We start from the raw sequence: 24,261 nt of genomic DNA on the forward strand, positions 1-24,261 counted from the left end.
CCTGTCAAAATTGGCAAAGCTGTGTGCCTTGGCAAAAAGGGCGTCCATGACCACCTAGATACATCTGTGGGTGGAGGCTTGCGAGATCCCGCAAAGGACCCCAGTGGAGCCCTGGAAGGAGCCACTGCTATAGAAATTGAGCGTGTTGGTAACATTAACTGCCAATGGCAGTGGATGCCCTCCAAGTCCCCATGGTGCCAAATCCTGCAGAAGGTGGCATGTGTGTGTGACCAGTTCCCGTGACATACACAGGCGTTTGTGACACTGGTTCTCGATCATCTGCAGGTAGCACATTCGCCATCTGTAGACCCTGTAGCAATGGGCCTACGAACAGCGGCTCTGTAGGGGTTCATCCTCCACCTGCAGAGGAGGCCGTGCCGCCCCTTGGTCTTCAGGGTTCCACTCCTCCCTTTGGCGAGCCTGGTGCCTCCATCACATTCCTCTCCTGTCTATAAGCAATCAGGCAGACCGTGAGATCACCAGACTCCATTTTCCTGATGGTCTCCTCACTGCAGTATCAAAGAGAGAGACGCAAGAGTTAGCAATTGTTTCCTAAGGACCACTTTTGGTCAAGTCATTGCCTGTGGCTGTCTCTCAAGGCCCCTTAACGCATGTCAGAGAGTCCAGGCCACCACATGGATGCCCAGTGTTTAGTGCGCATGATGGTTCAGCATGCCCCTACCCAGCACTGCCCCACACCACATGACTGAGTGGCAGCAACTTCAGCCACTCGACTGCATCCTGAACTTTCACCTCAGGCGCAGGCATTTTCCTAACCTGGACTCCAAGTCTTTGTGGTTTGCTTGTACCATGAGGGTGACTTTTCAATGTGAACTGAAACATAATGCAAGGGACTAGGAGCTCACCGGTCAGAGTTCGATGGCCACCTTTCCCAACAGGAACCTCAGGCTTGCCCAGTTGCGCAGTTGTTCTGCTGCACCATAGCACTTGTTCTAGTTTGAAGTATGCACACGAGGGGTTAACTCTAGAGGAGCAGTCATTGACACTGTGAGCAATTAGTGCTGCTCAAGTGAGCTGAAGCTAAACGTTCTCAGCTGTGGTGGAATGCTCACCTTTGACATGTTTTGCCTTTAGCCCAATCATTTTCTTCCCTCCTCCCGCCCCTCCACCGCATGTTTGTGTTCAAACTTCAGTCAGTGCTGCCATGCCCCCACCTCGCTGCAGCACTGTCGCCCTTGTTCCGAGGTTGCCTTCTCCCCGTTCCCTCTTTGCACTGTCGCCCTTGCACCACAAGCCAACCACGAAAAAGCCACTGTGGAGACTTGCCTGTGCCTTCGAATCCATGCAGCCACTGGCATCATTGCAAGCACTGCACAAAGTTGTGTCCACTCACTTCCGAGTTCCCCATAAAGTTGAGATCACCAGGTTCACGTGTTTTAAAGGCAGTTGTAAATCACGCTGACATGGGATCTAAATTTGACGTGGGACGATGATTCAGGCGTGTGGCCACAATAATTAGATGCATTAATTACAATTAAGTTCCTGGCGTTCGACAACAGGAAACGCAGCCTGCCATGTAAGCGGGGCGGGGAGCAATCGTGTCCAGCACTTACGGCATCAGGAAACACGACTAGGGCCTTCTTGCGAGATTCTCTGATCTCACCACTGAACAGCCCGCCACGAATGGGGGTGGAAGATCCCGGCCTGTGCATCAAACATCAGGAAGAATGTCAAGGCTATCGAGAAGATGCACAGAAGATTTACTCGAATGATACCAGTGATGACCAGTTAGGCAGAGAGACTGGGGAAGCAGTGGTTGTGCTCCTAGGAGCAAAGAAGATTAAGGTAGATTTTATCGGGGTGTTCAGAATCTTGAAAGGTTTCAATAGAGCAAATGGGAAACTGTTTCCAGTGCCAGACGGGTCGGTAACCTGAAGGCACAGATTTAAGGTAATTCACAAAAGAACAAGAGGTGACCTGAGCAAAAAAATACTTCTTCAACTCGGTTATGACCTGGAATGCAGTGCTGGAAAACGTAGTGGAAGCAGATTCAATAAGAATTTTCAAAAGGACATTGGATAAATACTAGAAAAGGGCAATTAGCTGGGTTTTGGGGAAGGAGCAGAGGAGTGGAATAAATTGGATAACTCTTCAACAAGTTGGCACAGGCATGATGGAAAAATGGCCATGTCCTGTGCTATATCATTATATAATTCCCAAAATATACATTAATACATATGTAACACATTACTCTTACATCATCAGTATCATTTTCAAAAATACTAACTCAATAAATTACTATGTACTTTATCTGGTAACTCATTACTGAATTAAGTTGTTTGCAGCCTACTTTAATTGTCTGGTGTAGTTGGATTAAGATAAATGATTTTGCAGTTAACTAGGTCACGTATGACTGCGGATCACTTTTTGTTTCATAATTTGAATACTCCTGGCAGTATGAGCAAGTAACTCAGCTGATTCTATTTTAAAGGCTAGGTTTATTTTGTTTGTACTCTATCTGTTCCTGTCTTGGTTAAAACGCATTACCCTATTTTGTAAAAGCTAGGCTAACACTCAGTGTCGTACTAAATAAGTATTGCATTGTCAGAGGTGTAACCTTCATTTGAGGAATTAAACGAAAGCCTTATCTGCCATTTTTGTGATTTAAATACACAAAGATCCCATGGCACAATGTAAAGAACAGAAGGAAGAATTCATGGAGTCCTGTCCAACACTTGTCTCTTAATTAACACAAAAACACAGATTAACTGGTCTTTCAATTAATTCGCTTTTTTCATGAACCTGGTGTGCACAAATGAGCTGCTGTAATTGCCAACATCAGGAGATGCACCAAAAGAAGTTAATTGATTACAAAGTGTTTTTGAATGTTCCATGGATATAATATCGCATTTTATCAATACAATTTTATTTTCGTACTCTATTTCATACTCTATTTCGCTCATTCTGTCTCCCCTGGCAACTTTATTTTATTGATTGCTACAATATCTAATAGTTTTAATTTCCTCCCCCGACCCACCCGCCTTCCCTGCTCTCAAAAACAAAATTAACAGTAAAATGGCCCATGGAATTTCCTAGAAGCATTATCAAACAAAATTTGACATCAAGCCATGTAGGAAGATATAAGGACATGTGCAATGCAGTAGGTTTTAAGGAGTATCTTCAAGGAGGAAAGAGATGCAAAGAGGATTAGTGTTGAGGGCTTGGAAGCTAAAGGCACAGCAGCCAATGGTGGTGTGATGAAAATTGAGGACTCGCAAGAGGTGAGAATTGGAGGAGTGGAGACCTGTGTTGTTGGGCTGGAGGAGATTGCACAGAAAGGGTGAGGTGGCTTTAAGTGAATATACCCAACAATTGAACATTTGCAGCCCTCTGCGTTAGGAAATTCCTAAGATTCACAACCCTCTCTGAATGAAGAAATGTTTCCTCAGCTCAGTCCTAAATGGCTGACCTGTTATCCTAAGACCATAATCCCTATTTCAAGGCTCTCCTCATAGGGGAGACAACCTCTCAGCATCAACCCTGTCAAGCCTTCTAAATACTCTAAGTGCCTCTTTCTTCTAAACTCCAGAGAATATCGGCCCATGCTATACAGTCTCCTCATAGGGCAGCTGTTTCAACTAAGGAATCAATCTGGTAAACCTTTGTTGCATCCTTCCTTCCAAGGCCGATATATCCTTTGTTGTATATTTTTGGTCTCCATAGATATTGTGCATTTGTTTTTCTGTTTTGCGGTGCACCCAAGATGAATTGTGTAGGTCTAGTGATTTCAAAAAAGTTATTCTTCACACTGATGAATAAATCCAATAGCAGAACATCAAACATTTGTTAGTATCAGCAACTTGAAATTGATGCAAATTATTCGGCTCATGGATTTGCATTTTTATTTGTGATAATCAATGTTCTACATGCCTACATATTTGTATACCACTGTCATGAACAGGACCTGTGTCTATCCTTTGCACTACCAGGTTCCATTTTCCCTTGCATCTCCTCCCCAAATCTGTGCTCCTGCATCCCGTTCCCTCATAGATCGCTCACTTAATTTCATTGATTCTTCCCCATTACTGACACAAACCAATTTGAGTCTCTTGCCCCATTCCCCACATCATCAATGCTGTCAAGTCCCACCCAACACCCCATTCTGCCCATAACCCCATCCTGACTGGTACTCATCTTTCACCCAGTGCATGTTGCCTCTCATTGTGCTGTTGTGGGGAAAGGAGAGGCAGGTGTAATGGGATGAATTTTCTGGTGTTGGGTACATTTGAGTCCGAGACAGGGTGCGGAAAATCCCGCACCCACCCACTGCCAGGATCTTCCGGTCCCACCGGAAGTCAATGGACTTCTGGCTGGGGCGCCGCCTCACCTGCGGTGGGTCTCTCCCACGATGGGGCCGGAAAATCCCTGCCAGAGTATAAGTGGATATCAAGCGGGAATGCAGGTAGGATGAATGGGAAAATAATATGAATGGGTGGAGCTATAACTATGTTTGCTCTCACAGTTACCTAGCTTGTGTCTTTAGCTATCTGCACGTAGGACCTTCCTGTCTCCCCATACCACGTCTTCTTATTAACCCACACTGCATCTCCTCGTTTATATTTTATGCTTCTGTGCACTGTCCCTACCCACAACTGTTTCTTTGAGCTGCTATATTATCCCCTTGATTTCACTATGCTTGCCCTGATCTTACTCCCTACTTCCATTTCTTCGGCATTCTCTTGCTGTCGTCACCTCCACCATTTCATCACTTTTTGTGTATACAATTTCTTTTTCCACTTCACATTGTCCCATCACAGCCTATATCTTTCAGCTCAACTCCCTTGTGAGATCCTCCTCTTGGGCTGCAAGCCTTCATCCATTCCAACTCCCAACCCATCATTTCTCATCCCTTGCTCTTACCATTCTCCCCTCCACCCCCCCCCAATTCTTATATTCTGCAACACTGTCTGATTTTCTTTGAAATTGTCTTTGTAAAGCATTCATTGCACTTCAAATTCCTTTCACCTCTGCACTGCAGTTCATACCTTGACTGCCTCAGTTGGCCTGAGCACCTGCTTTCTTTATTGCCTCCCAAGTATTCTGATTTCCCTTAGTACCACGTCCTGAGTCCTCCTTTAGCTCAGCATGTTTTCCTGTGTGCCCCTTGGTTTCCTGCACATCACTTATACTTCCATCCCACGCAGCTTTATGGGCTTGTTCTGTGTAGGCCTGAAAAGCACGGCGAGGAAAAATAGGTAGGTATACAAGAATAAATTGAGAATGATACAAGAGGTACTGGCCAGGACTGAAGTCAGAACACTTGAGGTAGGCAGGAACCAGTGCAGCAAAAAGGAATAGGGCCAAGAATTAATTCTAAGATGGTCTGAAAAGAGCAGGAGAGGTAGAAGCTTCAAGAAAAGGTAGACAAAGAGACCGAAGAGTGCAGGTGAAAGACTGGGAGATGATGTGGAACACGGCGTGGCACTGGATGGGAGCAGAGGAAGGGTGACAGAGGACAGCTACAGAGATGAGAGCATACAGAGACTAGCAGGCTGTTGGAGATATAGCAGTGAGGTCAACAGCCTTTCATAAAATTAAACAAATTAACACACAACCTGCCTATAAAGTGCAATGGGCTGTCATAGAAAATGGTGCTCGGAATTGGGTGTCGCTGGTGAGAGGATGGAATAGAAGGCATCAGTATTAGTGATTAAAATAGATGCAAAAGGAAATAGGTATGATAAACAGGAAGATTCAAATTTTGGTGTATTATTGTGCTGTTGCACAGTAAATTAAAATGATGGTTTTGTCTAAATTGAGAGCTGCCTTGACTAAAACCCTTTATCAGTTATTTAAAAATGATTCACAAATTTAAGATTTATTTCAGGAAAATTCTTCAAGGATGCTTATTTTTGTGATGTGGGGGAATGACCGCATTTTTTCTCCTAAAAGTAGATAAATGTGTTTTGAGCCCTCATTTGCTGTGCTGTGATTGTGAATGGCTATTCCATTTTGTGTCTTTATTTTGCTATGATACACATTGCCTCCTATTACACAGCAAGCAGCTGTAAAACTCTTCAGAGGGCCTAGCCTGGCAGGAAGCAGATCTCTACTGCAGTACAGTGTCGCATTACACACAGGTTTGCTTAGCAAGACATTTCTAGATTGCCTTACTGTGTTGGATATTTGACTTAGTGAAGATTTCTCCCTATGTAGGGATAAAGGATTAGAGAGCCGTATATGTAAATTTGCTGATGGCACTTAATTAGGTGACGTAATAGTGTAGATGGGAACAGAGGGTTGCAAAGGGAGATTGATAGATTAAATGAGTGTGCAAAACTCTGTCGTATAGAGTTTGGTATAGTGTGAGGTCATCCATTTTGGACCTAAGTTAGATAGATGTGAGTATTTTCTAAATGGCAAGAAAATGGGAACTGTAGAGAAACCGAGAGATTTAGGGGTCCGGGTACAGAAATCACTATAAGCTAGTGGACAGGTAAAAAGATATAATTTAAAGAGGTTGATGGAATATTGGCCTTTAACTCAAGAGAGCTAGAAAACAAAGGATTGGAAGTTACGGTACAGCTGTATGGAGCTCTTGTTGACCCGGTCTTCAGTTCTGGGCACAGAACCTCAGGAAGGATGCATTGGCCTTGGTGCGGCACAGATTCACCTGAATGGTACCAGAGCTAAAAGAGTTAAATTTTGAGTTAGACTGCATGGACTGCACTTTCATTCCCTTGACTATAGAAGATTAAGGGCTAATTAAAATGTTTAAACTGATCAAAGGAGTTGATTAGGTAGAGAGAGAGAGAAGTGTCTTTCTCTGGTGGAGGAGTCTGGAACAAAGGGGCTTAACCTTAAAAGTAGAGCTAGGCTGTTCAGGACTGATGTCAGGAACAGTGATATCAGAACTTACATAAAGCTTAGTAGAAATCTGGAACTCTTTGTTGAAGAGCTGTCGAGACTAGGTCAATGGAAAATTTATTAGAACTGAGAATGATGGATTTTCGTTTGGCAAGGATATAGAGGTTTATGGAACCAAGGCAGGTAGATGGAGTTGACATACAGATTAACCTTGATCTAATTGAATGGTGGCGAAACATACTTTTGGGGGGGGTGGGGGGGGGGGGGGGGAGGTGGGAAAGTGGCGTTGAGGCCGGAGGTCAGCCATGATCGTATTAAATGGTGGAGTAGGCTCAAGGGGCTATATGGTCTACTCCTGCCCCTATTTCTTATGTTCTTTATTTTTGAGGGAGGCATGGCCTACTCCTATTGGTATGTTTCTTCCTATGTTCCTGTGTAGATCTTTGTGTTGTAAGATGCATTAGAGGAATATTATTGTTCAGAATAAATGCTCCAGGGAATGAGTTGTAAGAAAAAATTTTCCCGCCAAAGTTGAAATCCTCCCTCACCCTAATGGGCTTTGTTTCCATTGGCATAACAGGCCTAAAAATGTGCCGTTGATTTTGCCAGAATTTCAGAAATAATAGTATTTTACATGAAAGGGAAGTGATGTTGTTATGCTTGATGTCAGTTTACTGATGGACTTGCTATGTTATGAGGAATATCAGCCTTTCACTTCAAAATGCAGTCAAGGCCCTTCTCTAGATTTTGTAATGATTTTCAGTATTGACCATGTTTGTTTGACAGTGTTGCTGTGCATCCAAATTAATTACATAATGTATACACACAAAGTATATGTAATGCAGCACTTATCCTGCATCATTTTATGTCATCATTCTCTGTTTAAAATATGTCAGCATCCTCTGTTAAAATAAGTGGGCATGTTTTAGCTAGGGGCAGGCAAAGCTCTTCCAGCTTACCTAATTTGTTTGGACACATCACATCTGCTTTAAATGAAGTGTGCTCTATCACCTTAGCTGAAGCAGTCTCCAACAGATAACCTAGGATTGATTTTGATGTGCAGTGCATCAGTTTAAACTGGATGTCCTTTCACAACTAGGCTACCCCATTCTACTGATGATCAGTTTCTAATGTTTGAAGTATTTTGACTCTCCTGTCAGTTGTTAATCAGTAGAAAATAGATTGCATCACACAATTGAACTAGGGTACCTGGGCTACCGCTACCAAACTCTGACATGCACAAAGCATTAGTGGGAAGTAAAGCCAGTGTTCTCAATTCTCTTTGCTCCAAAAATGTATCTGTATTGTAGAATTCATAGAATCATACAGCATAGAAAGAGCCAGTTCAGTCCATAATCAACCACTCTTTGGAAGAGCTATCTAATTAGTCCCATTCCCCTGCCCTTTCCTCATGTCTTTTCAAATTTTTCCCCTTCAAGTATTGATCCAGTTTCCTTTCTTTTTGAAAGTTATGATTGAATCTGCTTCCACCGCTCTTTCAGACAATGCATTGCAGATCGTATCAACTTGCTGCATTTTTTTTTAAATGTTCCCTCATTTCACCTGTTTCTTTTGCTAAGTACCTCAAATCTTTGTACTCTGTTTCCACTAACATAAATATCAGTAACCAGAGTAAATAAGGCAAAACTCTCAAAACCCTTCATGATTTTGAACATCTATTAAATCTCCCCTTAACTTTCTCAGCTCTAAGGAGAGCAACCTTAGCTTCCCTGTCTCTCCTTGTAACAGATGTCCCTCATTCCCAGTACCATTCTAGTAAATCTCCTTTGCACCTTCTCTAAAACCTTGATATCCTTCCGAAGTGTGGCACTCACACTTAGACAGAGTGCTGCAGCCTAACCACTGATTTATAAAGACATAACTTCCTTGCTTCTGTGCTTACTGCCTCTATTTATAAAGTTGTGGATCCAGACTGCTTTTTTAACACTTGACTTTCAAAGATTTGTGTACATCCACCCCCATTCTATTAAGCGATCGTTGCTATGAACTTTGGATTTAAAGAAAAATAATGTGTTTTTTCTCTGTTGCCATTAGGTTGGTAAATATTACCTGAAACTCGCTGACAATAAGGATGAAGAATTGAACAACTGTACAGCTGTAAACTGGTTGATCCAAGCTGCCAAACAGGGCAAGAAAGAAGCTGTAAAACTGCTTAGACATTGCCTTGCAGAAAGGAAAGGTAAATTTATTTGCCGTTAAGCTAGAAAGACTTGGAAAGGGATGTGGGAGGAAAGCAACATAATATATTCAATATATGGATAATGTGGTGAAGCAATTTTTAAAAAATGAATGTTCAGTGAATAATTACATGGACAACACTATAGGAACACAGGTTTATCACACCTACACATAGCAAAATACTGATTGCCCACTCAGTCCATGCTTTAAAAACTGTTTTCAATTCTGGACATGATGCTGCAAAACAATATACATGCACTGGGAAAACTTTCAAAGAAGGGCAACAAAACTGATGTAGTCTGGTCTCCATATTCTAAAAAGACACTGGAGAGGGTGCAAAAATTATTTAAAAGGATGATACCAGGGAGAAGGTGTGTGTCAGGAAGGGCTGAACAGGCCATTGCACTTTTCTCAAGAAAAGAGAAGGGTGAGGCATACCCTGCTGGAGGTGATTAAGATTATGAAAGGGGTGGGTAGGTAGACATCGAGAAAATGTTTCCACTTGTGAGAGGGCCTTGAATTTGGGGCCACAATTATAAGATAGTCACCAATAATTCCCTCAGGGAATTCAGGAGAAAGCTAAGAATGTGGAATGTGTTACAACAAGAAGGGAAGCTATGGTGAATAGCATAGATGTATTTAAGATGCATGTATGAAGGATATCAAGCCGGATAGACAAACAAGGGAGAAATCAGTAAAATGATATGCTGATAGGCTTAAATGAAGCATGGAGGGAGGAAGCTCCTGTAGAGTATAAATGCTGCCATGGACCAGTTGGGCAGAATGGCTTGTTTCTGTGCTGCAGACTTTGTAATTCTAGGTAATGGGGATTTTTTTTTTCCATCTAGTCTTTCTTCAGAACATGCAGGCAATTTATTTAAATGTGTGGCCCCTTTAAATCTTTTGCACACCCACTCATAATTTATAGGAGCCAACTTGTGCACGGCCTGCTGAAAAGAAGAACCTCATTAAAATATATAAATATTAAATAGTACAAGCCATAAGTGTAAGACTAGAGTACATAAATTTAAATTAGCAAGAAGGAAAGACCTACACTAATGAGCCCTAACACATAAATGGCTGAAAGCTGCTTTTAAGTGCAATCAGCTTTATATAGACCCAAAGTAAATTTAGAGCTAGTGTCAGGAAGAAAAGCTTATTCAAAGTATCAGGAAGGGTAGTAGAGTTTTTTTTTTAAATCAAAATATATTTGAATAATAAAACAAAAGAATGATGACAGATTTGTTCTTATGTTTTCCTAATCCGCACCCCCAGGAACACTATACCTTGCTATAGAATTCAGCAAGCACACTGGCAGAGAAATGTACAAATGAGAGAGACTTAAACCTCTGCCCACTCCAGTAGGAAAGTGGGGGACAGGGTGACATATTTGATATGCATATTGAGACACAAGAAGAGACGACATGAAATTGCGATTGAATGTCGCCTGACAGCCCGATTACTTGGCTGGTGTCAGGGAGCTTTACACCATGACTGGCTGATCTACAAAAAGATGCTTACCTCTTGCCAGCCTTGTATGAATGTTACAATTTTAGCTCATTCCTTTTATTCATAAAACTGGAAAATGTTTAAAGACTTCAGTGTTTTTAATGATTACTCATCCATTAATATTCTATGAAGATAGAGTTGATGGACTTTGATTCCAAGAAATACTTAGTACCAGAATTTACCTGCTTTCAGGAATGAGTATTGGTCCGATAAATTTCTGTTCAGATCACGGAATGGATCAGTTGCAGGCTATCTGCATCTCCCTACTCCTAGTTTTAGACATCTTGTAATACTATCTGCTGTAAACAATGTTTTTCTTTTTCCTCTATCCAATTCCACTTGCATCCCTGAAAAGGAGAATGGAAATAAATGGTAATTGTGACTTAAATGAGCTGATGCTCGACTGCTTTGATTCAATGCTAAAATCGATTGCCAAAGACTGAACGTGTGTTTGAAGGAGAACAATCATGTTAACTTTGTCCATGTCCTTGTCCTTGTTTTCAGATGAGTTGGTTGCTTTCCATTGTTTGATAAGTTTGAACACTTGACAACAACATCCCTCAATTTTTTTCATTGTGTTTGGGTTTGTTCATTTGAATGTGCGGTATCTTTAAAGTTTTGCACAACCACACACCCCCCTCGAATCTTAGGGGAAAGACTTGCAAACAGCTTGCATGGTACCTTCCAGGTTACTGCAGGACCATGTGTGTGCTTGTGCAGTTTTCAGGGAACATTGCTTGACACCTACTTTTTCCTAAAGGCATCACATCTGAGAATGAGGAAGTGGTGAAGCAGCTAGCAGACGAGAGCGAGTTTGAGCGGGCTGTGAGGAAGGCTACCTTAATTATGTACCAGAAGCTGAATCCAAATCGAAAGAAGCAGGTTGCTGTCTCTGAAATCCTGGAGAATGTTAGTCACATCAATGCTGAAGGTAGGAGAAAAGAGAAAGTTAATTGATAAAATCAAAATACTGCGGATGCTAGAAATCTGAAATAAAACCAGAAAATCCTGGAAAAACTCAGCAGGTCTGACAGCATCTGTGGAGAGAGAAACAGAATTAACGTTTCGAGTCCATATGACAGAGCTAAAGAGAAGTAAATATGTGATGGAATTTATACTGTTTGGGGGGGTGTGGAGCAGGTAAAGCAGGATAGAAGATCACTGATAGATGGAGGCTAAGGAGAGATTGACAAGATGTCATGGACACAAAACAAAGGGAGTGTTAATGGTAGTGGTAAGGGTTAAAGAAGTTGCTGATGGTAGTATAAAGGTAAGAAAGCAGAATGTGCGAATAGCAGAACAAGGGTCAGCACTCTGTGAAAGAATAACATAGAACAAGTGACAGGTGGCTCTTTTGGGGGTGGGGTGAGGGTGGTGGTTGGAGGAAATAGGATAGAAAAAGGGATTTAAAAAAGGCATAAAATAATGAATAAATGAAAAAAAAATAGCAATAAGTAAATAAAAAATAAATTTTTAAAAAGGGATTAACAAGGGGGTGAAGATGGAGGAGAGAGTTCATGGGTCTGAAGTTGTTGAACTCAATGTTAAGTCCGGAAGGCTGTAAAAGTGCCTAATTGGAAGATGAGGTGCTGTTCCTCCAGTTTGCGTTGGGATTCACTGGAACATTGCAGCAGGCCAAGGACGGGCATGTGGGCATGAGAGCAAGACGGTGCAGAAAGTTAATTGAGATTGTTTTTAGGACCAACGATATAGAAGAGGCTTGTTCTTCAAATCTACCTTGACCACCTGTTTTGATAGCAGATTAACTTGCATTGGTTTTATCATCGTACAGGTGGCAAGGCAGAACCAGGCCCTGTCCCAAAAATGCTGCAAAAAGAGAGGCGAGTGCTTGAACGACTGGTCAGCTTTCAAAGTAAGGACCCAACATGCTCATGCTCTTTCTGTTTTGTCACTCTTAAAAGCATACTTTTCCACATGTTAAAGTTCAATATTCACTGTAATTCAATTGTTTTTTTTTGTTAACTTGTTTAAAATTCATTCTGACCCCATTTTTCACATTGGTTCAAGAAAAAGCGTTTTGTACAGAAGTGCAGTGCCATGGGTAAGAAAATCAAATCAACACTGCAGGGAGATTTCACAGTTCATACAAAAGCTTGTTAAAGAAAAAGGATACTTCTTGATTAGAGATTTATAATGTATCATAGATCGTTTTATCTAGATTGCCAGTTGTTTTCAAACAGTTTCTGCTTTGCAGTGTTGTTCTGATGCAGGGGGGTCATTGGAACCAAAGAAGAAAAGTTGACAAGGAAAAGTGGAATAAGGAAGATGAAAGCAAAGTGATATCAAGGGAATAATAGGTTTCGAGCTGCAGAAGGAAATTAACCCACCTATAAACTCCCCAATAATGCTGCTTAATATTTGGACCTATGTCACCTCACGTACTATGCATTGGTCGAGATTCTCTGGCACTGGTGTGTGAGGCCACCATGACATGGCTAACACTGCTGAGATGCCTGACTAAGCTTACCCATTTAGAGGACAGGATGGCATAGTGTATTATCACACTGTTCTGTTAAGTCTTACGTTCAAATTCATGCCAGAGTGATGGATTAAATGTGTCCTCTATTTTGCCTGGGCTCAAAAAGTGACAATAGGCATGAGCCAAATGCCTCCAAAATCAATATCACTTCATTATCGCCCAGCCCACACCCACAACTCCCCAAGCAAAGAACATTATAAAGATAAGAACAAATGACCTAGTCAACTAAAAATGAATGCAAATGTTAAGTGACAATTCTGTTTTCATTATTGATGATTCTGGTGGTTCTCACTGATCATTGAAAGCTTCACTGGATGTATGGGTTTCATGTGGAATGAGTTTGTATCACACAAGTGAAGATGCAAAAAAGATTTATGAAAATGGTTCCAAGGATGACAGAAGCTGGCCTTGTTCTCCTTAAAGAAAAGGTTGAGAGGAGGAGGGACTGTAACTTCCAAGCTCCCCAGCGTCACATTGGGGGTACCCCAAAGATGCACTGGGGAATACTGTTCAGAAGTTCCCAGGTAAGAATTACACAGCCATTGCACAGAAGTCCAAACTTCCCCTGGGCCATTGCTCTACACTGGAAGCATCGAAAATTGCGATTTAAGTCTCAAACTTTGGATGGTTCCAACTGGGTTACATCAGTAGTTAAACAGAAAAAGTTAGGATTAAAAACCTCTTCTAACTTCTGGGTAACTATTGTACAGACCCAGGGATTCTCCCCAACAGTACTCCTGGCCACCCCCCTTGCCCTGGGATCTCGCCCCAGGCCTCCCCTGCCCACACCCCCCACCCCCCCCCCCCCCCCCCTCCCCCCTCCATGGTCCAAGCCCCCTCCAGACAACCCCCAGGTCTGAGCTAGCCCAGCCTGACCCAACTTCCAACCACCCCCCGACCTCCGATTTCCCCCCGACCTCTGATTTCCCCACTTCCCAACCTCCGCTTCCCCCCCCTCCACCTGACCTCCGCTTTAACCCCCCTGACCTTCCCCCACATCCCCCCCACCCTGCCAAAGTCCTATCCACTTACCTTAGACACTTACCTTCTCCCTAGCCTGTCAAGGACCTTTAAACTTCAATAGACCTTTATTTTACCGTTTTACGACGGCTAGTGCTGTAAGAAGGGCAGGTGTCCTCCTTCCCTTTGACTCAGCTGCACTTTGACGCTAGGCTTTGGGGACGCGCTACACTGCCTGGAACTCACCCTGCCTGAGTTGGGTTGGGCAAGATAGGATCGAAGAAAAATTAAAGTAAGTGTTACGATCCCAGCTGAGGTTACCCCTGGGCAAGCCTGATCCCAGAGTGGAACCCAGCTTGATAGATCCTAACTTGTAATTTGTCTGTTTAGATACGTGGAGAGTAACTACTGAACAGAGTCACAAGAGTCAGCTGATGAACTTTTAACAAAAGCGTAAAACATTTAATCAACAAGATGAACTATATTACAATACTCTTTCACCCACAACTATACCTTTACAGATATATACAGGTTGGTAAGGATAACACAAGTTACAAAAGCTATCTTATACTCTAATGTCCACAGCAAGTACACAGTCTGTGTAAACCTATGGCGACCTGTGGTCAGACACACCACTCTCCGAAACCCAGTGACAGATACCACCTCAACCAGATGCTATGGATCTCTCCTCAACTCACTCCCCCCCACCCCCCCCACCCCCCCCCCCCCCCACCCAGCGCCCAGACGCTTGTTGCACCCTAGACAATCAGTCTCACTGAGCTCCGTCTTTCACACGAGGGTTTCCAATCTCCACGACCTTGACTTGGAATCTTGTCCCAAACCAACGCTTTCCCTCAGGTGCCATCCACAAGGTTTCAACTCCAGGGTTTCAAACTCTCCTGATGTTCCTCTCCCCTGGGTCACCACATGTATTCAAGCTGTCTTCCAAGTACTCTCTCTCTCACCGACTCAGCTGTCAACAGCACACCACTGCTTCACATGCCCATAGCAAAGAGTTACAGACCTTCAGCCGTTTGTTTGAACCTTCTGCCTCTTGCAAGCTGGTTTCACTTTAAATCTGCTTTCTGCAGCTTTTGCCTCTGCTAAATCTGAAGCTTGGAACTTTTCTCTCTGCCCCTCACTCTTAAATTAATTTAACAGGACCTTTTCCAGATTCCTCTCTTTCCTTTAGAAGGTCTTCTTGGGACTTTCTCTTCTTCCACTCCCCTGGATTTCTGGGTCTTTTCCTTAGCTTGGGACTGGGCATCTGTCTCTTTCTAGCTCCAGTCTCTCTGGCAGCTACTATCAACCAACTTTAGCTTGGAGCTGGCTATCTGCCCCTTCTAGGTGGCTTCTGTTTGGCAGCTGGCTTCCAAACCAGCTGAACTCCAACAGCTTCCAAAACAAAACTGCTGTTTTTAGCTTTTCTGTGTGTGTCTATGGGAGGGACCTGTCTCTCTGGATCCCTGTTGCTAGACAACAGCCCAATTCTTCCACCTTTGTTTACCTGTGGAGTAATTCTTGGCAAAGCTTGGGCTAAGACATGTTATCAGAGCTAAGCAGAGTAAAGTTTACTCGTATTTAGCTGGAAGCATTCAATGCAAACAAAGTATCATAAAAAAACCTCTTTAGAAATGCAGGCACCTTTTTAAAGTGAAACTAAACTCAATTTGACCTTTCTTAACACACACATACAGAAATACAAATCAAACTTAAACATTAAAGCTAAAATTCATGCCTAACACTCAAAAAATACAAATATAACTTACTTAAACTATCTCTATTTCCTAACATAAGAAATTGAGCACAGAGTGGCAATCCGACACTGATTGCCACTCCGAGGAAGTTTAGGCCCAAGATTTTGTAAACGTGTTCAAAATCATGAAGGGTCTAGACAGAGTAGATGGAGAGAAACTATTTTTATTGGTCTATGGATCGAGCACCAGAGGACACAGATTAAAGGTGATTGGCAAAAGAACCAATGTCAGCATGAGAAAAAAGCCACACAGCAAGGGATTAGCATCTGGAATGCACTACCTGAGAACATGGTGTAGGCAAAAACAATCAGGGCTTTCAAAAGGGAATTGAATAAGCATCTAAAGAGAGAAAATTTGCAGTGCTATGGAGAAAGTGGACGGGGATAATGGCAGGGGGCAGCTGAGTTACTCTTTCAGCAATCATTCTATGATTCTCATGACTTGTTAATAGTATTGTTGTGACCTCAAGATGCTGGTGTGGAACAAATGCAGTGGAGTAATTCTTGGCAAGGCTTGGGCTAAGACATGTTATCAGAGCTAAGCAGAGTAAAGTTTACTCGTATTTAGCTGGAAGCATTCAATGCAAACAAAGTATCTGAAATGCTAATGCGTTCTGTCCCACAGTGCTAACAGTCTCACCTTGAGAATAAATAAAATGCTACAGAACTTGGAATTCCTGCAATGGTGCATTGTATTAGTAATATTAAGGATACAGCTGTATTTCTGTTAACCAAAACTGTTGTTACTACTTCAGGTAACAAGGACATGAAGTTGGATGATTTTGTTGACATCACAAAGAAGTATGCTAAGGGAATTATCCCATCTAACTTGTTAATGCAGGGAGAGGATGATGGCCTTGAAGCGAAACCACCTGAAGATTTGCCATTTCACCAGAAGGTATAGTTAAGAATACAGTTGGTTTATTCTTAGCAACAAGTTTAAGCAACAACTTATTAGTATAGGTTAAGCTTACTTTTTAAAATATTACTGGACACTAGGCTTTGTTACAGAATGCAAATGCATTAAATTTCTAATAAGCTATCAGAATTTCGGGTTTATGGAGAAAAACGATTACTGATTAGTATTTATTTCAGCATTATATCAAGTCTTATTCTTGTAAAGATTGGGGAACATAAATGATTCTGCTGCATCTATGTGGCTGTTAACGATTGTAAATTTTCCAAAGGTTAAATATTTCTGTAGCAAAGAGCTAACTAAACAGGGTTGTAGTTGAGTCCTTTCAGAGATTTCTTGCTGGCTGTTGTCACAGTGAGTTTTGATAATCACTTCCAAACCATTATCCCTTGTTCTTGGAACCCATTGATAAGCAGTGGAAACCTATACACTTTGTAGGCTTGATTACACTGCATAATACTATTACCGTTTTAATCTATCAACAGTAACACTAGTTTGCTGTGTTGCAAACCTTTGCTAAACATCAACTATTTTATAATTTTTTGATGGTTTTTAACTCGATTGTAGTTTTAGATTCTTTTCCATGTAAAACCATGTAAAAACATTTTTTTATATATATTCTAAACATATTTTGTCAATTTCCTTCCACAGATCGTGAAATATCCGCTCCATGCCTTAATGGAAATTAAGGAACACCTAATAGATTTTGCCTCCAAAGCTGGAATGCACTGGCTACGTACAATTATTCCACTTCACCATGTAAATGCCCTCATCTTTTTTTTTATAATTAGCAACTTGACAATCGGTTTTTTTGCTTTCATCATCCCTCTAGTCATCTTTTACCTCTCCTTCATCTCCATGGTAATCTGTACTTTGAAAGTCTTTCAGGATAGCAAAGCATGGGACAATTTCAGGACAATGACTGACTTGTTGCTGCGCTTTGAGCCAGACCTAGATGTAGAACAGGCTGAGGTGAACTTTAGTTGGAGTCATTTGGAACCCCACATCCACTTCATGCTCTCTGTGTTTTTTGTGATTCTTTCATTTCCCATAGCAGACAAAGATTGGATTCCTGGTTCTGAGTTGGCAGTCATTGCAATTTTCTTCTTGGTTACATCTTACATGAGTCTGAGTACAAGTGCAGAACCATACACTCGATGGGCTCTCATTGTAGAGATGTCATGCTCGGTAATAGGGTTCCTTCATTCTCTTCCTGATAGCTGGTCCTACTTAAGAATTTTTGGGGAACCCTTCATATCTATACCGATAGGTAATACCTTCATGTTGAATGTTGGCATTCCCTTTCTCTTGTACTTTTTCTTGTTTTACTTGTTCTTCAGAATGGCACAATTGAGGAACTTTAAAGGTACTTACTGCTACTTGATTCCTTACCTTGTCTGCTTTATGTGGTGCGAACTGGCTGTAAGCCTCCTGAAGACATCCACAGGCTTGGGTCTTATTCGGGCATCAGTTGGCTATTTCCTGTTTCTCTTTGCCCTGCCAATCCTACTTATAGGTATTGCATTAATGTTTGTGATCCAATTAATAAAATGGTTCATTTCTATGGCATTGATCAAGATCATTGTCACCCTCGTATTGTGCACAATTCCAGTTATCCTGCACATGTGGACAAAAGCAACTGGAACATTAGTAGGGCTGGTTAAGTCCCTGACGAAGAGCTCCATTGTCAAGCTCATCCTGGTTTGGCTCACTGCAATTATGATGTTCTGTTGGGTTTATGTGTACAGATCAGAAGGTATGAAGGTGTACAATTCCACTCTGACCTGGCAGCAGTACAGCTTTGTTTGTGGGCCTCGTGCCTGGAAAGAGGCTAACATGGCTAAGGTGCAGATCCTTTGTGGTCATCTTGAAGGACATAGAGTAACATGGACTGGAAGGTTCAAATACGTCCGTATCACTGAGATTGACAACAGTGCAGAATCTGCAATAAACATGCTTCCTTACTTCTTAAGTGATTGGATGAGGTGCTTGTACGGTGAGACATATCCTGAGTGTGATCCCAAAAATGTGACTCTGATGGAGGAAGATCTTTGTCGGCTTAAATTCCTCACCAAGCACACCTGCCATCTTAAAAAGTTCTGTCACTATAAATTTGAAATAACCGTGGGAATGCCTTATGGTACAAATGGGAATGAGACGATTGAAGATGATGCAACTAAAGATATTGTACTAAGAGCTAGTAATGAGTTCAAGAATGTTCTGCTGAACTTGGGGCAAGGAAGTGTGGTGGAATTCAGTACCATTTTAGAGGGCAAGTTAGGCAGTAAATGGCCAGTCTTTGAACTGAAAGCCATCAGATGCCTCAACTGTATGTCGAAGCTAACACCAGCAACAGCAAGACACGTCAAAATTGAACATGACTGGAGAGGTATAGTGAAGCAAGCTTTCAAATTTGCATTCAATTTCCTCTTTGCACCATTCTTGTGCGCTATCTAAAGCCAAATTTTGTCCTTAAGTACGAGTTGTTAATATCTATCCAACACTGGATAAACTCCTACCTTTGATTCCTTCGGAGGTATGCTACAGAATATTCATTAACAATGCTGGAGTCCTTTCCATTGAAACGTATGGGAACATGTACAGGCTATAGAAATGCGCATTTACCAAGTCCAGTTCAAAGGTTATCTGGACCAAATCATTCTGGTCAGATTTTGTTTGGGGGAAAAAAGAATTAAAAGTGGTTTGTGGATTGCAGGACCTGGGACACATGCTTCATTTGACCCTGATTGGCCTTAGTGCAGATACCAGCTATTGTTTTAGTCCAATCTTACTTTGCTAAGTAAATAGAAAGATTGATAGTTATCTAAGTGTGGCGAGCATTTGTAAAATACTAAGAACTTTATAAACCATTTAAGGGTAACTATTCATGAAGTAAACCTATATTAAACATACAGTATGCATTGAACACACGGTAAACAGGAGCTAACATTAAATGGTGAAGCATGTATTGACATGGGATGATACAGTGCCATGGATTAATCTACTTAAATGTATTTGTGCATCCACATATTTGCTGAAGAAACATTTTATAGCTAAAATGTCCATTCTCATTCATGTAGAATTTTGGATTTGTTCAATTTTTTGCCTTTTACATGAAAGAGGGGGAGTAGGAAATGACGAAATATGAACAAAGTGCTTCCACCTAAATAAGTTCAGGGAAGGGTTCAGTCACTGTACTTTGCTTCATTATCTGAATTATGATTCCTATTTGAGGTTGAAGTTAAAATGATAATGCAACATTTCTCTTTTTCAAAATTGCAGCTTAATTTAGATCTGAAACTATACATGTATGGATGCTAGTGAATTATTGGACTCCATACAGAAATACTTGTATTTTAAGATGTGATATTTTAATTGTCTAATTCTAACAGATGGCCTAAAGTGGTATGGGTCACCTTATGTGGCATTGTTGCATCACTGGAGACAGTCTCAATGGTCAGCACTTTAAATTGTCATCATTAAATAAATTTGAAGTAACATTTTTAAGACTTGAATCCACAGTATATCTAATTGCATCAGTGATGGGATATGAAAATTGGCTTCTGTTTTAAAAAGTAAAGATGTTCTGTTTTCTCCGCCCCCCACCCCCCTCAAGAAAAATGTGTATCATTCTTGGAATAGCATTTTAATTCCTAACGATTGTCTGAGAAATTTGACTAAATAAGATTTGACCTTATTCAAAGGGAAATTCCTTAGCTTGATATCGTGCTAATTTAATAGTTGTTGGTCCTGTTAGCTATGGGGGCGAAAGTATGGGTATTTTTTTTATCACTTTAGGTGTACAAGAGGAGTTTGAGTAGAGGTTCATGAAATTTTTCCTTAAATGCTTCTGACCAAATAGTGTGACAGTATGTGCTGCAAGAAAAGGATGGTAGTTCTATTTTTTCTTCTTCAGGATAACACTGTACAATTATAGAAATTAAGATTTATCAAGCTTTTTATGGATTAAAAGGAAATTAAAAGTTAGAAACAACAGAAGAACAAGAGTAGGCCATTCAGCCTTATTCCTAGGTTTACAGTAAAGTTTCTGAAAATAAGGAGCACTTTAGATGATGTTACTGTTAATCAGTTTTTTTCCAAGAATATAACTTTTTTGAGGTCTGCTTAGCCAGTGTGTGGCTCAAAAGCTCAAAGTTTTTTTCATAGAAAGAAAATTGTGTTGGTAGTGAGGGAAGAGGAAGAGAACGGCATTGGATTGTGAATTAAGTGTATCTGTCCATCAGGGAAGTTATATTTCCCAGCAAGATAGTCTGGTAAAAACAAAAAACTGCGGATGCTGGAAATCCAAAACAAAAACAGAATTACCTGGAAAAACTCAGCAGGTCTGGCAGCATCGGCGGAGAAGAAAAGAGTTGACGTTTCGAGTCCTCATGACCCTTCAGCAGAACTGAGTAATATTAGGAGAGGGGTGAAATATAAGCTGGTTTAAGGTGGTGGGGGGGGGGGGGTGGTTGTAGGGACAAGAAAGCAGTGAAAGGAGCAGATAATAACAAGGCTGTTAGTCTGGTAAGTGGTTCAAACCTAAATCTATCCAAAGGCTTATTTCTCTTCTGATCCTAAAGCTAGTCTTTAGGTGACAGGGTTCACTGATATTAAAACAGTACATCTTGCAGTAAGAATGGTATTGTATTTCTAGTATGAGCACTCGTAATCATGCGTTCATATGATTTGAACCACCTTAAATTCTGTCCTAATTACTTACAGGCAGATATTAGAAGAGGGTGAAGGCTTATTTGTAAAGCAGTGACAAAGCAGAACCCTGATGTAACATGTGTGGCATTTTCCTTCAATAATCAAATTGCACTTTTTTCTTCTTCAACGGCAATTTTATAATGCAAGTCGCGTATCTGTGAAAGCAAGACTTGTAGCTTTTTTAGGTGGGCAGGTGTTGGCATCAGCAATGCATGATACTGTATCTATTTATCTATGGCTTGAATTCTGATACTTCAGGAAGCTGCCAAACTCAGTAGTTACATAGTTAAAAACCAATGGATAGGTTTCTGCCAGATCTCAAGGAGGTGACAGAAGTGCTATGTGTTTTTCAAAATGCATTGTGCATCATCTGAACAGCCAAAGACCTTTACGAGAAATTAAGCATGTTTACCAGTATATTTTGTTTAAAAAAAAAATGAAGCTACTTAAGTCTTAGCTGTTTGTTGATTGCATTATTCTGAATTGACTAGCGGTAATCAATTTCTGCTTTTATTAAGTGCCTGACCATGACCTTTCACTGTAGCTGTACAACCTCTGGTGTGGGTGCAGTGTTCAAAAGTTTCAATATGGGCAGTAAACAATGTAGCACAGTGAGTGCAAAGCTTTGAGTAAAGTGTTCATTTTGCAAAGGATAGAAGGTCACTGATATGATCCTGAAAAATGAAATTTGGTCAGTATAGAGCTAGTATTGAAGCAAACATGTTTTTTTAATGTAACTGCCTTACTTAAACCATGCAAGTGCTTAGCTTTCAGTTCACATCACCCCTTTTCATTTGAGCACTAATTGTCATTTAAAGATCTGCTTGTATTTAGTGCCTGATTGTGATTGTGACACTCCATGATGACTGTATCACTCGCAAATGTAATTTTTCCACAAAAGCTGATATTTGGCTTCTGTATTAAACACCTGTATTGACACCACTACCTTACAAGCATTCAACTGCATTGAATGAATTATGAAATCTTTGCTTTAAATAAAAAGGCTGCTTCCATTATTTATGCCAGTGTTTTATTTGCGTCTTCTCAGATATATCGGAGGGTTTGTTGGAAGGAATTCTATTTTTTGAATTGCATACGCTGCCCTAGAAATTCGGGCATGCATATTTCCGGGTACAAGGGAGAGGGCACAGGCTTGAATCACTGCTTGAATGTTGAGCCCAAGGTGCCCGTGATATTGCTCCTCGTTTCCATGAAGCCAGCAAGCTACTCAGAACTGCTGTGGAATTACAATTAAAGAGCAGGTGACAGCAGCCATTCGTAAGTGAGAAAGAGAAGGCGGTTGAGTCTAGAGTTGAGTGATCAGTGGCCCAGATAAGCTGGAATCAAAGATTGTCAGGTTAAAAACTATAATGGAACAATGAGCTGCCTTTAAAGAGGAGATGGATCATGAACAGTTGAGGTACATTCGCCATGAGAGAGAAAGGTAGGACAAACTAATCCAAAGCTTTCTAGATGACGAAAGGGTAAGATGAAGCAGAAAAAAAATTGCATATGATGGGTGTCAGGTTGATAAAACAATTAAGAAAGCTCAGAGGGAAAATGAAAAAAGTGAGAAGCAAAGAGAATATGAGAAGAAACTGGCAGCTAACATAAAAGGGCAAGAGTCTTTGATAGACATTTAAATATTAAAAATGACAGTGAAAGGAGTGGAGCTGATTTGGTACCAATAAGAAGACCTATGCATAGAGCCTAGCTGAGATATTTAAGTACTTTTCATCCATCTTCACCAAGGAAGATGCTGCCAAAGTTGTGAAAGAGGAGGCAGTTGAGACACAATGTTGATAGAGAAAATTGATAAAGAGGAGGTATTGGGCTACAATTGAAGTTGATAAGTCACCAAGACCAGATGAGGAACATCCAAGGATGCTGAGGTAAGTAAGGGTGGAGAGGCATTGCTCATAATCTTCCAATCCTCCTTACCGCATTGTGAGGGATTCTATATTTCTGTGTGTTTTTGGGGTGGAGTCCTAGCTCAGGTTGAAAGGTTACAACTCCTGGCCTGCCTGGGGCTCAGACTCAAATGCAATGTGTGGCAGGGAATTGGCTGAGCATGCTGGGTTTCCTTTAACAGCTGCTCAGAGGTGGTGCAATTGTTGCTCAGGTAACCAGGGCAAGCCCACGTAACAGGAGGAGAGTTGGATCCATGCAGCTGAAGTATTTTCATTAGTACTGTGCAGCTGGGGCCCAGGAACAGCTGATAGCTCTGTGCTGCTGGGGGTCAGAAGCCCAGGGGCACTGTCTGCTCAGTGCAACTGGAAGCCAGGGCATGGGAGGAAGCCTGTGAGTAATTGTCAGCTCAGTGAAGCTGAACTGATGTCTGCTCCATGTAGCTTGGAGTTGGGAGCAAAGAAAGCCTATTAGCATCTGGTGGTCTCGGTGCAGCTAGGGAGCTAAGATTGTGTCAGTGATTAGATATTGGGGTGCAGCCTCATAAACCCAGTGGGACGCAGTCTTGGGAGAAGAGATTGAGCAACTGGGAGGTGAGCAGTCGTTGCAGCAGTCTGAGTTGGAGTTGCTGTCGATGGGAAATCAGAGGCTAAATTCTTGAAAGAGGAGCTGAAAGCCCTCGTGAAGAAGACAGTTGGAAGGACCTTGTGACTTAGTGACCACTGACGTATGGTTGCTGAGAAATTCATGTGATCTGTCTTGGTTGTGTCTGCCATTTAGTATGCAGTGGGTGGTTTATGCTTGGCCACAGTTTGCCTGGTAACTTATGTTTACTTCAGATTAATTCTGTATATTGGAGTATAGGATAGATAGTATTTACTACTATACAAGAGTTAACAAGACAAGCCAAAAATTCTGGGTTTTTTTTTAGAACCATGGAAACTCATGGCTTTATTCTCTTTGTAGCTGAGG

The 24,261-nt window shown here is 41.4% G+C and overlaps 1 protein-coding gene across 1 annotated transcript in view; it reads left to right on the forward strand.

The window, feature by feature from the left end:
• Positions 1-22,397, forward strand: part of wfs1b (Wolfram syndrome 1b (wolframin)) — a 44,460-nt gene extending 22,063 nt beyond the window's left edge. Inside the window, exons 3-7 of the mRNA XM_078538457.1 lie at positions 8,884-9,028; positions 11,297-11,467; positions 12,329-12,409; positions 16,508-16,650; positions 17,320-22,397. Of these exons, the coding sequence (XP_078394583.1) occupies positions 8,884-9,028; positions 11,297-11,467; positions 12,329-12,409; positions 16,508-16,650; positions 17,320-19,125 (2,346 nt within the window). The 3' untranslated portion in view covers positions 19,126-22,397. The remainder of the gene's footprint in view (positions 1-8,883; positions 9,029-11,296; positions 11,468-12,328; positions 12,410-16,507; positions 16,651-17,319) is intronic.
• The last annotated feature ends 1,864 nt before the right edge of the window (positions 22,398-24,261 follow it).

The sequence above is a fragment of the Cetorhinus maximus genome, chromosome 1, assembly GCF_964194155.1.
Source record: "Cetorhinus maximus chromosome 1, sCetMax3.hap1.1, whole genome shotgun sequence".
Classification (NCBI taxonomy): domain Eukaryota; kingdom Metazoa; phylum Chordata; class Chondrichthyes; order Lamniformes; family Cetorhinidae; genus Cetorhinus; species Cetorhinus maximus.